The sequence below is a fragment of the Papaver somniferum genome, chromosome 9 (genome assembly GCF_003573695.1).
Source record: "Papaver somniferum cultivar HN1 chromosome 9, ASM357369v1, whole genome shotgun sequence".
NCBI classification, from domain to species: Eukaryota; Viridiplantae; Streptophyta; class Magnoliopsida; order Ranunculales; family Papaveraceae; genus Papaver; species Papaver somniferum.
The window spans coordinates 187,590,624-187,607,326 of NC_039366.1; the positions used below are offsets into that span (position 1 = coordinate 187,590,624).

Here is a 16,703-nt window from a genome sequence, read left to right on the forward strand (position 1 = left end):
TATCCGCATCCAATCTAATCCATCCATCCGTCCATCCATTGGATCTGGATTGGATGCGGATGCTAAATTTGAAATCCGTAATGCAATGGATTGGATGCGGATGAGACGAAAACCGGTCCATACCTGCCCATGCTCACCCCTAGTTTTTGTTTGAACAGAAATTTAAGGTGAGCACTTGGAGATTTGAATTAAAGTGAACAATGAAAAATAAATACATTTCTATATTTGTTTGCCTTCATATATCATGCCACAACTGGCACGTCGAACAACACAAGGAAAATGGAGAAATATTACATTCTTAAGCTTGAGAGTTAAATACAAGGAAAATGGAGAAATGTTACATTCTTAAGCTTGAGGGTTAAATATCCGGTTTCCTCGCCTAATATTACATTCAAAAGCTTGAGGGTTAAATCAAGATATCCGTGTTCCTCGCCTCTACCCTCTAGTTCCTTACGATTAGTTTCAAGAGGACCACCATCCCAACTACGAAAACCACCAACTTCTGGACGACCAGCATCCCCGGGATTTGTGATATTATTCTGAATATTCTGGGACAACAGCTGCTGCTGGGCTAGAGACTGGTTAACTAAAGAAAATTGTGACTGTCCTAGGTTGCGCACTTGAGACTGCATACTGTGAGACGCTATTTTGGTAAAATTAAGAAAGTAAATATATAAATCAGGTGATTAATAACTCAGAGAAAATGGCAATAAGTGAACTATGATGCACATCGCAAAACAAATAATTGAAATAAAAATCAACACTTATAACATAGTTAAGTATGTAATAGCAAAATCTCTTACGGGACACTTTAACATTAATAAAATATGATGTACCAGTAATCTCTATATCATAGAAAATTTTTACCTGGATCTTGAGGATTTTGGCTACCACCAGCAGTATTTAACGGCAAAGAATTAGCAACTGCATTCTTCTGAAATTTTGTCTCCATAGACAGAAACTTCAAAGATATTTTTCGTAGATAATCCGACTATATATTATAAAATTAATTTAGATAAATTCCATAAGTGTTGCATGTTAAAAAGAAGTTCAATGAGTAAATATACAAACAAATATATGGTGCAGAGATCATGATACATCGGCAAACATGATTTACATAAGATGCACTGGTACCCAGTTCTCAACGAAAGATAATTTTATATGTTGATCATCCAAACTGTATTCATTACATGATTTTGCTCTGTTAGCACATCATCTATTACTCTAATGTGACACCTTATCGCTGCTACTGCTTAAAGATTATAACCTCATAAAACCCAGAGGACGGGTGCAAAGAAAGAGAAAAGTATTTACCAGATCTTAGGAAATTATACCTTACTGATAACTAATAACATCAAATCCTTCCGACACATTACTGTAATAGAAGCATAAATACCCTTCTCAGACTCAGCCAGGTCCCGCAGGAGATTAAGTACTGTCCCCAATGGGACATCGGGTAACAAGCACAGCTCAAGTAACTTTCAAGACTTCAGCTCCAAATAACTCAATTAGTACTGCAAGAGGTTTGTGTAAACTAGAAAGGTATATGTACAGAGTACTTCATGTTTCATAAATGTTAACGTAAAAGGTGGTAATATCTAACTGGATATGATAGGGCATTTGTACTTCATCTTCATGTCAAATACACCTAAAGATTTGTAACCGAAAATTAACAATGAGCAGATTCGTACCTCTCAGAAGAACACTATGGCAAAAATGGCTTGAACATCTCCAAGAACAATTCCACAGTCCCAAACTCAATTTATCATTTATGTGTCCCCAAAGTCTCCCACAACTCCGTTATCGATCTTAATAATTAAAGAACAGCAAAGAAGGTTCAAGTACTCTGTCTCTCTTCCACAAAAACTAAGAATTTCTGAGTAATTTAACAATTCAAGGTGAAACACGTGAATATAATGCTCACTTGTAATGTTAAACAATTTATCTCTCGTATAGCTCACGTCTCAGGTTAGTCACGCAGTAAGTGTAACTCTAAATTAGAAAAGATCCCCATTTGCTTCTAGTTCCTATACTAACTACTTTATAATGCCTTTAAGCGGTGAAATATTTGTGCCCACATACTCGCAACTCTCCCAAAACGCACCGATGAAGCATGAGCACATAACAATGTCGCATTTTCAATTTTAATCAATCAAAATCTCGCAGACTTAGCAACTAGGTACTTCATGGGTTAATTATATGAAGTGAAAATAAGAGCATATCAGTAGAAAAAACTAGTCAAGCAGTAACACTGGCGCACCACATTGAATGATATACCTGGCTTGCAGCAGCAGCAGTAAAAATCTTTTCTTCGAATCTTACAGCAAGTTTATCAAGCTCTACCAATCCCTCAGGGCCAGTAAATGGAAGGTGTCTCTTCAGAATTTCCACCCTAAGTATGAAAGAGTAGATTGAAATAATTAAAACTGGATTCTGGAAGTGTCTTAGGTAACTGCAAATTGAAACATAACGACAGGTAATTAAGATGCAAATTACAAAATACAGCAATATAAAAACAAATATATGCATCTGCTATAACATTCTCTACTAGCAATATGATTTTCTACAAAAAAGAGTATCTATATTAACAGTGCCATGTTACAGATATAACATTTGCAGTAGAATTTTCTTACAGCAATACTCCATGCTTGATAATTACATACACATATCATTAGCAATCAAAATTCCCCAACTAAAAGTTCAAATCTTTTCTTCGTTATGTTAAAATCAACGTTCCTCCTCTCCACTTACCGTAGTTTATAACAAACACTAAAATTGGAAAACAAATTAACTAATACCAGAAACCTAATTCAAAGCAAAAACTTAACAAAGGTAACATTCACAAAGAATCAAAGATATCTTAATTAAAAGCATAATTTCAAATGTTCAATGGAAGACGACTCTCCACAGCTAGTAATTTTATAGCAAAACCTAAAAGTCTACGATAACCAGTGCTAAAACTAAAAACAAGATATTCAAAGATAAATTTCACAATCATTTAAACCAATTTCGAACCCTAATTCAAAGATAAAACCTAACAGCAATAACAAACAAAGAATCATTAGCTTACATCTTAGTGACTATGCGTGTTCGAGATTCAGGTTGAAGTAGGGTTTTCCAATCAGTAGCGTCCATGTTAGATTCAATATTAGAATGGTTAGTTCGAATTTGTGACCATGATCTGGGTCCTTGAATTCCAGGATTTGCGATATCATTCTGAATTTTCTGGGACAACAGCTGCTGCCATGCTAGAGACTGGTTAGCTAAAGAAATTTGTAACTGCCCTGGGTTGCGCACTTGAGACTGCATACTGTGAGACGCTATTTTGGTAAAATTAAGAAAGTAAATATATAAATCAGGTGATTAATAACTCAGAGAAAATGGCAATAAGTGAACTATGATGCACATCGCAAAACAAATAATTGAAATAAAAATCAACACTTATAACATAGTTAAGTATGTAATAGCAAAATCTCTTACGGGACACTTTAACATTAATAAAATATGATGTACCAGTAATCTCTATATCATAGAAAATTTTTACCTGGATCTTGAGGATTTTGGCTACCACCAGCAGTATTTAACGGCAAAGAATTAGCAACTGCATTCTTCTGAAATTTTGTCTCCATAGACAGAAACTTCAAAGATATTTTTCGTAGATAATCCGACTATATATTATAAAATTAATTTAGATAAATTCCATAAGTGTTGCATGTTAAAAAGAAGTTCAATGAGTAAATATACAAACAAATATATGGTGCAGAGATCATGATACATCGGCAAACATGATTTACATAAGATGCACTGGTACCCAGTTCTCAACGAAAGATAATTTTATATGTTGATCATCCAAACTGTATTCATTACATGATTTTGCTCTGTTAGCACATCATCTATTACTCTAATGTGACACCTTATCGCTGCTACTGCTTAAAGATTATAACCTCCTAAAACCCAGAGGACGGGTGCAAAGAAAGAGAAAAGTATTTACCAGATCTTAGGAAATTATACCTTACTGATAACTAATAACATCAAATCCTTCCGACACATTACTGTAATAGAAGCATAAATACCCTTCTCAGACTCAGCCAGGTCCCGCAGGAGATTAAGTACTGTCCCCAATGGGACATCGGGTAACAAGCACAGCTCAAGTAACTTTCAAGACTTCAGCTCCAAATAACTCAATTAGTACTGCAAGAGGTTTGTGTAAACTAGAAAGGTATATGTACAGAGTACTTCATGTTTCATAAATGTTAACGTAAAAGGTGGTAATATCTAACTGGATATGATAGGGCATTTGTACTTCATCTTCATGTCAAATACACCTAAAGATTTGTAACCGAAAATTAACAATGAGCAGATTCGTACCTCTCAGAAGAACACTATGGCAAAAATGGCTTGAACATCTCCAAGAACAATTCCACAGTCCCAAACTCAATTTATCATTTATGTGTCCCCAAAGTCTCCCACAACTCCGTTATCGATCTTAATAATTAAAGAACAGCAAAGAAGGTTCAAGTACTCTGTCTCTCTTCCACAAAAACTAAGAATTTCTGAGTAATTTAACAATTCAAGGTGAAACACGTGAATATAATGCTCACTTGTAATGTTAAACAATTTATCTCTCGTATAGCTCACGTCTCAGGTTAGTCACGCAGTAAGTGTAACTCTAAATTAGAAAAGATCCCCATTTGCTTCTAGTTCCTATACTAACTACTTTATAATGCCTTTAAGCGGTGAAATATTTGTGCCCACATACTCGCAACTCTCCCAAAACGCACCGATGAAGCATGAGCACATAACAATGTCGCATTTTCAATTTTAATCAATCAAAATCTCGCAGACTTAGCAACTAGGTACTTCATGGGTTAATTATATGAAGTGAAAATAAGAGCATATCAGTAGAAAAAACTAGTCAAGCAGTAACACTGGCGCACCACATTGAATGATATACCTGGCTTGCAGCAGCAGCAGTAAAAATCTTTTCTTCGAATCTTACAGCAAGTTTATCAAGCTCTACCAATCCCTCAGGGCCAGTAAATGGAAGGTGTCTCTTCAGAATTTCCACCCTAAGTATGAAAGAGTAGATTGAAATAATTAAAACTGGATTCTGGAAGTGTCTTAGGTAACTGCAAATTGAAACATAACGACAGGTAATTAAGATGCAAATTACAAAATACAGCAATATAAAAACAAATATATGCATCTGCTATAACATTCTCTACTAGCAATATGATTTTCTACAAAAAAGAGTATCTATATTAACAGTGCCATGTTACAGATATAACATTTGCAGTAGAATTTTCTTACAGCAATACTCCATGCTTGATAATTACATACACATATCATTAGCAATCAAAATTCCCCAACTAAAAGTTCAAATCTTTTCTTCGTTATGTTAAAATCAACGTTCCTCCTCTCCACTTACCGTAGTTTATAACAAACACTAAAATTGGAAAACAAATTAACTAATACCAGAAACCTAATTCAAAGCAAAAACTTAACAAAGGTAACATTCACAAAGAATCAAAGATATCTTAATTAAAAGCATAATTTCAAATGTTCAATGGAAGACGACTCTCCACAGCTAGTAATTTTATAGCAAAACCTAAAAGTCTACGATAACCAGTGCTAAAACTAAAAACAAGATATTCAAAGATAAATTTCACAATCATTTAAACCAATTTCGAACCCTAATTCAAAGATAAAACCTAACAGCAATAACAAACAAAGAATCATTAGCTTACATCTTAGTGACTATGCGTGTTCGAGATTCAGGTTGAAGTAGGGTTTTCCAATCAGTAGCGTCCATGTTAGATTCAATATTAGAATGGTTAGTTCGAATTTGTGACCATGATCTGGGTCCTTGAATTCCAGGATTTGCGATATCATTCTGAATTTTCTGGGACAACAGCTGCTGCCATGCTAGAGACTGGTTAGCTAAAGAAATTTGTAACTGCCCTGGGTTGCGCACTTGAGACTGCATACTGTGAGACGCTATTTTGGTAAAATTAAGAAAGTAAATATATAAATCAGGTGATTAATAACTCAGAGAAAATGGCAATAAGTGAACTATGATGCACATCGCAAAACAAATAATTGAAATAAAAATCAACACTTATAACATAGTTAAGTATGTAATAGCAAAATCTCTTACGGGACACTTTAACATTAATAAAATATGATGTACCAGTAATCTCTATATCATAGAAAATTTTTACCTGGATCTTGAGGATTTTGGCTACCACCAGCAGTATTTAACGGCAAAGAATTAGCAACTGCATTCTTCTGAAATTTTGTCTCCATAGACAGAAACTTCAAAGATATTTTCGTAGATAATCCGACTATATATTATAAAATTAATTTAGATAAATTCCATAAGTGTTGCATGTTAAAAAGAAGTTCAATGAGTAAATATACAAACAAATATATGGTGCAGAGATCATGATACATCGGCAAACATGATTTACATAAGATGCACTGGTACCCAGTTCTCAACGAAAGATAATTTTATATGTTGATCATCCAAACTGTATTCATTACATGATTTTGCTCTGTTAGCACATCATCTATTACTCTAATGTGACACCTTATCGCTGCTACTGCTTAAAGATTATAACCTCCTAAAACCCAGAGGACGGGTGCAAAGAAAGAGAAAAGTATTTACCAGATCTTAGGAAATTATACCTTACTGATAACTAATAACATCAAATCCTTCCGACACATTACTGTAATAGAAGCATAAATACCCTTCTCAGACTCAGCCAGGTCCCGCAGGAGATTAAGTACTGTCCCCAATGGGACATCGGGTAACAAGCACAGCTCAAGTAACTTTCAAGACTTCAGCTCCAAATAACTCAATTAGTACTGCAAGAGGTTTGTGTAAACTAGAAAGGTATATGTACAGAGTACTTCATGTTTCATAAATGTTAACGTAAAAGGTGGTAATATCTAACTGGATATGATAGGGCATTTGTACTTCATCTTCATGTCAAATACACCTAAAGATTTGTAACCGAAAATTAACAATGAGCAGATTCGTACCTCTCAGAAGAACACTATGGCAAAAATGGCTTGAACATCTCCAAGAACAATTCCACAGTCCCAAACTCAATTTATCATTTATGTGTCCCCAAAGTCTCCCACAACTCCGTTATCGATCTTAATAATTAAAGAACAGCAAAGAAGGTTCAAGTACTCTGTCTCTCTTCCACAAAAACTAAGAATTTCTGAGTAATTTAACAATTCAAGGTGAAACACGTGAATATAATGCTCACTTGTAATGTTAAACAATTTATCTCTCGTATAGCTCACGTCTCAGGTTAGTCACGCAGTAAGTGTAACTCTAAATTAGAAAAGATCCCCATTTGCTTCTAGTTCCTATACTAACTACTTTATAATGCCTTTAAGCGGTGAAATATTTGTGCCCACATACTCGCAACTCTCCCAAAACGCACCGATGAAGCATGAGCACATAACAATGTCGCATTTTCAATTTTAATCAATCAAAATCTCGCAGACTTAGCAACTAGGTACTTCATGGGTTAATTATATGAAGTGAAAATAAGAGCATATCAGTAGAAAAAACTAGTCAAGCAGTAACACTGGCGCACCACATTGAATGATATACCTGGCTTGCAGCAGCAGCAGTAAAAATCTTTTCTTCGAATCTTACAGCAAGTTTATCAAGCTCTACCAATCCCTCAGGGCCAGTAAATGGAAGGTGTCTCTTCAGAATTTCCACCCTAAGTATGAAAGAGTAGATTGAAATAATTAAAACTGGATTCTGGAAGTGTCTTAGGTAACTGCAAATTGAAACATAACGACAGGTAATTAAGATGCAAATTACAAAATACAGCAATATAAAAACAAATATATGCATCTGCTATAACATTCTCTACTATAATATGATTTTCTACAAAAAAGAGTATCTATATTAACAGTGCCATGTTACAGATATAACATTTGCAGTAGAATTTTCTTACAGCAATACTCCATGCTTGATAATTACATACACATATCATTAGCAATCAAAATTCCCAACTAAAAGTTCAAATCTTTTCTTCGTTATGTTAAAATCAACGTCCTCCTCTCCACTTACCGTAGTTTATAACAAACACTAAAATTGGAAAACAAATTAACTAATACCAGAAACCTAATTCAAAGCAAAAACTTAACAAAGGTAACATTCACAAAGAATCAAAGATATCTTAATTAAAAGCATAATTTCAAATGTTCAATGGAAGACGACTCTCCACAGCTAGTAATTTTATAGCAAAACCTAAAAGTCTACGATAACCAGTGCTAAAACTAAAAACAAGATATTCAAAGATAAATTTCACAATCATTTAAACCAATTTCGAACCCTAATTCAAAGATAAAACCTAACAGCAATAACAAACAAAGAATCATTAGCTTACATCTTAGTGACTATGCGTGTTCGAGATTCAGGTTGAAGTAGGGTTTTCCAATCAGTAGCGTCCATGTTAGATTCAACATTAGAATGGTTAGTTTGAATTTGTGACCATGATCTGGGTCCTTGAATTCCAGGATTTGCGATATCATTCTGAATTTTCTGGGACAACAGCTGCTGCCATGCTAGAGACTGGTTAGCTAAAGAAATTTGTAACTGCCCTGGGTTGCGCACTTGAGACTGCATACTTTGAGACGCTATTTTGGCAAAATTAAGAAGGTAAATACATAATCCGCCGACCAATAATTGAAAGCAGATGGGAATAATTTGGCACATTGCAAAACCAAAAATTTAATTAAAAATTAAGCAATTAACACTACTATCTTTGAGTATGTGATACCTAAATTTCTTATAGGATACTTTGCATCAATTAAATATAATATACCAACAATCTTTATAACATATAGAAACTCTTACCTGGATATTGTGGATTTTGGCTACCACCACTTAACGGTAAAGAATTAGCAACTCCATTCGTCTGAGATTTTGTCTCCATTGTCAGCATCTTCAAAGATAATTTTCGTAGATAATCCGACTAAATATTACAAATTTAATTTAGATAAATTCCGTAAGTCTTGCGTGCTAAAAGGACTTTAATGAGTAAATATAACCAATAGCTCTGACAAACAAATATATGGTGCAGAGATAATAGATCAGCAAACATGATATACACAAGATGCACCAGTACCCAGTTCTCAACGAAAGATTATTTTATATGTAGAGCTTCCAAACTGTATCCATTACACAGTTCTGCTCTAATATAACATCTTATCAACCTGCCACTGCTTAGAGATTATAACCTCTTAAAACCAAGAGGATGAGTGGCACAGAAAGAGAGACAAGTATTTATGTAATATAAAACTGAACTTAGGAGTGACAGACAACGGAGCTTCCTAATGAAGAACTAGTTTAAAACCATCAGAAACTGTTAGTCATTCAAACAAGAAACCATCTAAATTTTACGCTAGGTTTAATGAAACATCCATTTAGATATTCTCTTGCTTTACAAACTAACCATAGATATTTGATGTTATTATAAGCCACAGCTAAATATTTTAGATGGTGTTGGATGAAACTGTTGGAGTGTCCTTTGGTTTGATCGAAACCTTACATATCAAAACGGTAAGCAATTATATTTAGATAAAGCCTTTAAATCGACCGCCTGCAGTCAGATGTTTACAAGAAGTTAAAGAAAACAAGGGAAAGGCATAATAAAGCACTTTCGCAAGACTTATACTTCAATGGGTTCCACAAGAGCTTCTCTTACACACTTTTATATCATGATCTTTCTACGTAAAAGGTTATCATATCTAATTGGACATGAGATGGCACGTTACTTAAAAGATCATGTGAAACACCTGAAGATTTGCTAATCACAAATCAACAATCTGATCGATCACTAATGCATCAGAGCACTACAACAAGAATGGCTTGACCTTTGAGCACCTTTACCAAAACTTAATCTATAATATATAATATATATTTCTCCCCAAAGACTCCCAAAACACAATTATCAATCTCAATAATTAAAGAAGAAAGAAGTATTCAAAATCTAACTTCTACTCCACCAAAAGTAAGAATTCTGCATATTTTGATGAATCTATGGTGAAAAACTGGAATATCACGTACATTGATAATGTTAAGCAACTTAATTTCTCGTATAGCTAACATCTCAAGACAAATTTAGGATACTGCACACAAGGGATTCACTTCAGGAGAATCTCCAGAAGGGGAACTTATGTTGGTTCGTCACACGGTAACTTTTATACTAAAACATAAAGCATGCAATTCGCTTTAGCCTTTCCAATCATTTAACTGGTCAAACCAATGAGCAGACGCACGCACAATTATGACTCTCACAATACTTATTGATGAACCACGAGCATATAACTACTTCCCTTTTTCAAATGCAAAAATACTTCCTGGGTAAATTATATGGAGAGAAAGAAAGTAAACCATACTGCATATCAGTTGAAACTAAAAACTCAAGCAATTTACCTGACTTGTGGCAACAGTGAATATCTTTTCCTCGATATTATTCGAAGCTCTATCAATCCCTCCGGACCAGAAATTGGAAGGTGTCTCTTCAGAATCTCCGTTCTAAGCAAGCGTAAACATTCATTAACGCCCTCCAATTTACAAATAAATGGAAAACACTGAAAATGTTTTGAACGGTCATTTTGCCCTAACCGATCTAAAATAAAACTTAACAACAGTAAAAGAATCGAATCGATCAGCTTACATCTTAGTGACGATTCTCTGTCGATATTCAGGTTGAAGTTGTGTTCTCCAATCAGTAGCGTCCATGTTAGGTTCAACTTTAGCAGGTCTCACAAAGAAGACGATGAAAAAGGGGATTTTCCTGTATGAAGAAATAGAGAGAGAAATTTGAGAGAAATTTCCCAGCAGAGATGATTTGTCATTTTTATGCAAATATTCTCGCTGAATTGAATTTATTTTTCTTTAGACGAAAAGGTCCTGAAAAGGAGTTTGGTGACCAGTGAGAAGAAATTAAGCTACGACTGATTGGTGACTGGTTTGTGAACCCACGAATTTGGGCCATCATTAAAAAAACAAAAAAAATCTGCCTCGAGAAATTTGAGAATTGTACTAGGGGGTGACCATCAAAACAAGTTGTTGCTGCATAAACCTAGTACACCACCATTTTTTTCCGTCTTGTGAACCTATATGGACAAATCTTTGTACTATCAATGTGTATAGATCACAAGGATCCTTGTATCTGATTGTATATCAAGGTCAACCTAGTACGCACCTGAGCTGTACAAGATACAAATTCCAAAATAACGAGTCTTGTAACTTATATCGCAAGATGCGAATTCAACAAGAACAAAATCTTGTAGGATCTAGAAAATTTGAGCTAGAAAACAATCTAGGTTGAATAACCTATTACTTGTGTTATTTCAATTATCAAAATAAACAATGTAATGTGGAAAAGAAATAACACAAGACACCAGAAATTTTGTTAACGAGGAAATTACAATCTTGTAGAAAAACCTCGGGACCTAGTTTAGATTGAACACACACTTATTTAAGTTGTTACACCTCTTTCCTATTGTCAGATTTCAGACTATGTACAATGGAAACAAAGTGTATTCACAAAATTTCCTTGCTTCAGGAGAATTCAAGTACTTGTAAAACTCCTAATAGAATCTTAATTTTGTTTAGAAGTTTTTCTTGTAAATCTTCTAGCGGAACATCAATTCTCTATAGAAGATGCTCACAGCTCTTCATGAAGACTAGTGTTACCCTGCCTCTAACATAATACATATTTGATTTCCTTTAGATATGTTTCAATTAAGGTAATGGAAATATGTTAGCAGTGGAACAATCTTCAAAAGATATTCTGAAAAATCTCAATGATTAGGATAGCTTATTCTTTTTAAATGTTAAAAGAGAAGCCTAATCGAATCTACCTCACAAGAACAATCCAATCAAATAAAAAAAGAGTTTAGATATTTATCTTTTGGAATCACAAAGTCTGAGAAGAAGAGAACTTTGTGATTCCTATCTTTCTTGCCCCTGATATATAGTCCTTGAACTACAATAATAAATATAAACAAGATCTGCATACAAGACTATCAGGTAAAATATAACCTGGCCGAGCTTCACGAATCCATAAGTGAAGTATTCAAAGTCGTATATGTTAAAAAACTGCTCGGTCGAACTCGCGAGTTTTGTTAGATGCACAAAACTATATCTTGATTTCTAGTCTACTAAAGTCAAGTCTCAGACTAGGATTGGAGCATGGCAGTTGAGTATCAAACATCACTAAATAACCCTCAAACATTGAAGATTGAAGATCAAACGCAGACATTTGGAGAACTTTATCGACAAAGAGGTATGTGAAGACTGAACCATCCTATTTACTCAAGAACAATGGATGTTCACATATCCTTAGAAATCTAACTTAAGAAAAAGTTATTGTTAAACAACAATTTTTGTTTCAAGTTGATCATTTGGAAATTTCCCAAGCAATGATATTTCATATCTATGACGATTGGGAATGTTTCAAAACATTGAAAGAGAGTTTTCAAAACTACTGAAATCTGGACACATGGTAGGTATATATATCTAGTACACGTACCCTAGTCAACTTAGTTCCGGAATGTATGTAGGTATGCATACTTAGTACGCGTACTCTAAGGTTCTGAATTCATATAAAGGAGGGAGGTACGCATACCCAATATGCGTACCCAAGGGCCTGAGTTGTGAATGGCTTAGGGTATGCAGACCCAATAAGCATACCCTATCACCCTAAATTCACGAACTGTTCTATAGGTATGTATACTCGTACACATACCAACCCAGTACGAATTAAGCAGATGCTTATAAACTATTTTCACAAATACGTTTGACATTGCTACAACTCTCATAAACACTTTTAAGACATATTTGATCACCAAATTACTTTGTGTTTGGGACTCATGATTTAAGTCTTGATTGTTAATGAACACAATTATGCGTATACGTTCAATTAAAGCATTGCTCGATTGAACCCGCTAAGCATTGGTATTTCAAGGTTGGTTGTCATATTTTAGTATCAATACTCAAAAGTCGCTTGAGTAGAATTACTATAGTCAACTTCGTTAGGTTAGAATAGAAAGACTAGAAATGTTGAGACATACAAGTATTACTCTGAAGATTCTGAAGACGTATCGACATCAGAGAAGACATCATCCTTCTACTTGAGGTTAGTAATATAAGACTTAACTTGCTTCCATTTCTATATCGTTACTTTGAAGTCGTTTAGATTGAAAACATAAAACTCTAGTATTAGAGACTTGATCATCTTATTATGATCAAAGTGTCAAGAAAGAATATACAAGTTGTTTTATAACTTAGTTATATTGAATTACGAAGTATAATGCTTATCTTTTGAACTTTATAATTGCGACATACACATAATCTTTGTAAATTTTTTGGATTGTGTAATGGACTTAGGATTGATTTCATGCATAGAAAAATACGTTTCACTACATGAGTTTAAGGAAGTAAACTTACTAACTTGTTTCATAGTTGAAAGAAATCAATAGGATTAGTGGTTCGATTTACATTGAAGATATAAGGAAGGACCATCCCTATTTGTGTTGGGAACTATGTTAGTACCGATCCTTACCTATGTTGGGAATCAAGGTAGCACCGATCCTTACTTATGTTGGGAGTCAAGGTAGTACCGATGCTAATCTTTATGGGAAGCAAGGTGAAACCGATCCCTACCTACATTGGGAGTCATGGTAGAACTGATCCCCATATGCAAAATGGATTTCTACAGTTACGTACACTTTAGGGTTTGTGTAATTTTGGAAATTGGTTTTGCAAAATAGGAAATTTCAATATGTCGACATAATGAGTAGTTTGAACATGTGCACAAATCTTATATTTTATTATTAAAAGATATTCCTTGATACTCAAGGTGAGATCCTAAACCGGAATGTTTGAGAGCCTTTTTGTTAATATTTTCGAATATACATGTTTTGTTTCTCCAACAAGCAAAACATATTTATGGAAGATATATTAGTTAAATATCTTGTGTGCTAGATAATATTGAATTGTAATCCAAAAGGGATTTCGGTTATATAGTTGGATATTGGATGAATTATACAAAACCGAATCTAGGTGCTTATTGCATATCTTGAAAGTATTTTCGGTTATGGAAATTCTTTGCACTACGGGAAAAATATAGTTTGACAACACCACACAAGTGTCGCAGTAGACATACGACGACACTTTTCGATGGGTTGCGGAAGGGGGGGTTGTAGAAGGTCCCCGATTTACTACAACTTCGAGCTAAGAGTCGTAAACGTAGTTATGGTTCAAGTTTGGACTACCTTGTGCTTCAGTTGCGATTCTCTTTCGATTTTATTTTGGAAGCCTACCTCAACTCTTATTTATATTGTAAGACTTGATTTTACAACATCTAATATGGGTAGTAAAACTCTATAACACAACTCCCATTTATATTGTAAGACTTGATTTCACAACATTTAATCTGTGTAGTAAAATTCTATAACACAACTTCTCTAATAATCGTGAATAGCACTATTACTACACAACTTCTCGAAAATACAACTTTTGTTTGGAGTTGTGTGCATAATACTATTTTGAATAAAAAAAATTAGGGCCGAAACCGAATTGCCGAAAATAATTCACATTCGCATTAACGTACCAGTGTAACACATTTACATTCATTCAAGTTAACCTGCTAGTCTTAAACACACATTCAAAAAATGGCAGTGATATAGATGTTTGTTACAAAAGTGGAGTTTCCAAAACACACTCTAAAAAGATTAAGATGTATATGAGAACATTCACCCTAGTATGCAACTGTGCTGATTCGAATTTGGAATCGTGTAACTGCTCACCATTGACTTGCTGGTATCAGTGATGAGAATCCCAGGCAAACACAAACCTTTTGTGCCCATCACCATCAAGAGAAGATGCTTAGTTTACGGAAAAAACCATTTAAGCAACAGCAGCTGCTGCAAAATGTTGTGCACCAATAATCTTTCCGTTACAGAAGTTGTTACTTGTTGATGCTGCACCACATCCTTGAGATTTTGTGAAAAGTCATGCACTATCAGTTGACATTCCGTAGACAAACTAAGAATATCTCGGCAAAGGCTCAACGACAGGCGGTGTCTGTATTGGAGCTGCATCTCTTGAACGCATAGGAGATTGTAAACCAGATCTCCAAGCCATGTTCATCCAGTTAAGATTATGGACTTTGAACTCGAGACCATGCCTGCTGGTGTTCTAAATCTCTAGCATGAATGGCATCCCTGCACAACCAGAAAAGGTCACGCTCAAACAAACATATCACAGTTTTAAAACCCATATTTGCACTTGACCAACCATTAACAAAGAAACTGCAACAGGGTTAAGGCATGCAATAATAAAAAAGTGAAGGAAAGAAAAAATATTCCACCAAAACTTTGTAATGTCATTGTCTCACACAAGCCATAAGCGAGAGCTGAAGTTGAAACAAACTCGAGCTTAAGCTAATAAGCTCACTAGAGATGAAAATGTAACAGTTCTGTGCAATACTGCAAGGTTAATGTTTATAGTCTTTAGCTACTCTAAAATATTCAGACTTAAATCTTCTTCTAAAACAAACAAATTTATTTGCTTTATAGATGACACACAGATGTTCTTAGTATTTAACAAATGGCAGGGTAGAAAAGAGCAACTGCGCCTCAATTAAAAAACAGGCAGTGCCTCTCTCAATAGTTAGCAGATGTCAATACCATAGGCTATAATTATGGATTGTTAGGCTCAATCCATGGAAAATCAATAAAAAAGCCACATTCACTACTTAAGATCAAATGCACCTACAAAAAAATAAAACATGGAACTCCTGTATGTGTGTGAACGAAGAACATAGTACAACTACAAATGATGTGATATACGACATTTTAAAATGCTGAAAAAAATCAACTGCACTGCCAAAATCTACTCAAAGAATTATAATTATACCAACTAACATAGCCAGTGAATACAAACAAAATAAGTATGCGGACGAGCAACAAACCTGCTTGTGCATCGGTGCTCCACCATATGCAACAGCGACTTTAACACCAGTCTGATAAGAGAACTTTTTCGCTTCATCATGTATCTACAGGACCACAAAACCAAAAATGAGTAATTAGAAATTAGAAAAGTGTATCTACATCACTAATAACAATCATTAAACAGAAACTCAAACAAAGAACTTAGCAATTTTCACCTGGCAAGACAACTCTCTAGATACCCTCCTCTCCTCCTTCAATTTCAGTAGCACTTAATTCAGCAAATTTGTCAGCAACATCAAATGGGTTTGGATCATAATTCCTTCTCCCACCACCACCACCACTACTACCACCACCACTAGCACTCCATCTACCTCCTCTTCCTCCACTAGCACCACCTCTAGGTCTAACTCAGGCGGTACCTGAAATTGCAAATCAAACACCATTCTGTTAAAACAATGACAAAGAAAAAAAAAAAAAGTAAAAACACAAAGTGAAAAATCCCAAACATTATACACAAATAATACTTACAATCCAAATATTATCAACACCACCAAGTACATCAACAGCAAGCTTTGATCTAAAAGGATTCCAGACTTTGTACCCAATCACTTTACTACCACCTTTCATTCCACCACTACCACGACCTCCTCCTTTGCTGCCTCCTCTGCCTCTACCACCACCACGGCCTCTAATTTTTAAAA

General features: G+C 34.7%; 2 protein-coding genes across 16 annotated transcripts; both read right to left on the reverse strand.

Annotated features, from left to right (window-relative positions):
- Positions 1-201: 201 nt before the first annotated feature.
- LOC113309977 lies at positions 202-6,331 on the reverse strand. Of its 8 annotated transcripts, none has more exons than XR_003340841.1 (6): positions 5,748-6,331; positions 3,545-5,069; positions 3,071-3,320; positions 2,278-2,452; positions 1,692-1,808; positions 202-1,514 (listed from the first exon to the last, which is right to left on the reverse strand). XR_003340841.1 is itself a non-coding variant. In XM_026558504.1 (5 exons), the coding sequence occupies exons 3-5, from the start codon at positions 3,627-3,629 to the stop codon at positions 2,239-2,241; spliced, it is 549 nt and encodes a 182-aa protein (XP_026414289.1). In that variant the 5' UTR covers positions 3,630-4,485; positions 4,955-5,069; positions 5,748-6,331; the 3' UTR covers positions 202-2,238. The 8 variants fall into 8 exon arrangements, 3 of the variants coding, with proteins under 3 accessions (XP_026414289.1, XP_026414291.1, XP_026414288.1); XR_003340840.1 differs by having other exon boundaries at positions 202-2,392; positions 3,071-4,191; positions 4,369-4,485; ... (1 more) ...; positions 5,748-5,997; positions 6,222-6,324; XR_003340842.1 differs by having other exon boundaries at positions 202-2,392; positions 3,071-4,485; positions 4,955-5,069; positions 5,748-5,997; positions 6,222-6,324.
- Positions 6,332-6,381: 50 nt separating this feature from the next.
- Positions 6,382-10,990, reverse strand: LOC113309975. Of its 8 annotated transcripts, XR_003340833.1 has the most exons (7): positions 10,716-10,990; positions 10,472-10,573; positions 8,891-9,008; positions 8,421-8,670; positions 7,631-7,805; positions 7,045-7,161; positions 6,382-6,867 (listed from the first exon to the last, which is right to left on the reverse strand). XR_003340833.1 is itself a non-coding variant. In XM_026558502.1 (6 exons), exons 3-6 carry the CDS (start codon positions 8,976-8,978, stop codon positions 7,123-7,125), a joined length of 492 nt encoding a protein of 163 aa, XP_026414287.1. In that variant the 5' UTR covers positions 8,979-9,008; positions 10,472-10,573; positions 10,716-10,990; the 3' UTR covers positions 6,382-7,122. The 8 variants fall into 8 exon arrangements, 2 of the variants coding, with proteins under 2 accessions (XP_026414287.1, XP_026414286.1); XM_026558502.1 differs by having other exon boundaries at positions 6,382-7,161; positions 7,631-7,745; XM_026558501.1 differs by having other exon boundaries at positions 6,382-7,161.
- Between the last annotated feature and the right edge of the window lie 5,713 nt (positions 10,991-16,703).

Excerpts from the sequence above, each read along its gene's own strand:
- LOC113309975 (XM_026558501.1), bottom strand. The coding sequence starts at position 8,978 with ATGCTGACAATGGAGACAAAATCTCAGACGAATGGAGTTGCTAATTCT. Across the intron at positions 8,671-8,890 it reads CCAAAATCCACAATATCCAG|CGTCTCAAAGTATGCAGTCT; the intron begins GTAAGAGTTTCT and ends TTGCCAAAATAG. Across the intron at positions 7,806-8,420 it reads ACACGCATAGTCACTAAGAT|TTACCTAAGACACTTCCAGA; the intron begins GTAAGCTAATGA and ends TTCAATTTGCAG.
- LOC113309977 (XM_026558504.1), bottom strand. The coding sequence starts at position 3,629 with ATGGAGACAAAATTTCAGAAGAATGCAGTTGCTAATTCTTTGCCGTTA. Across the intron at positions 3,321-3,544 it reads CCAAAATCCTCAAGATCCAG|CGTCTCACAGTATGCAGTCT; the intron begins GTAAAAATTTTC and ends TTACCAAAATAG. Across the intron at positions 2,453-3,070 it reads ACACGCATAGTCACTAAGAT|TTACCTAAGACACTTCCAGA; the intron begins GTAAGCTAATGA and ends TTCAATTTGCAG.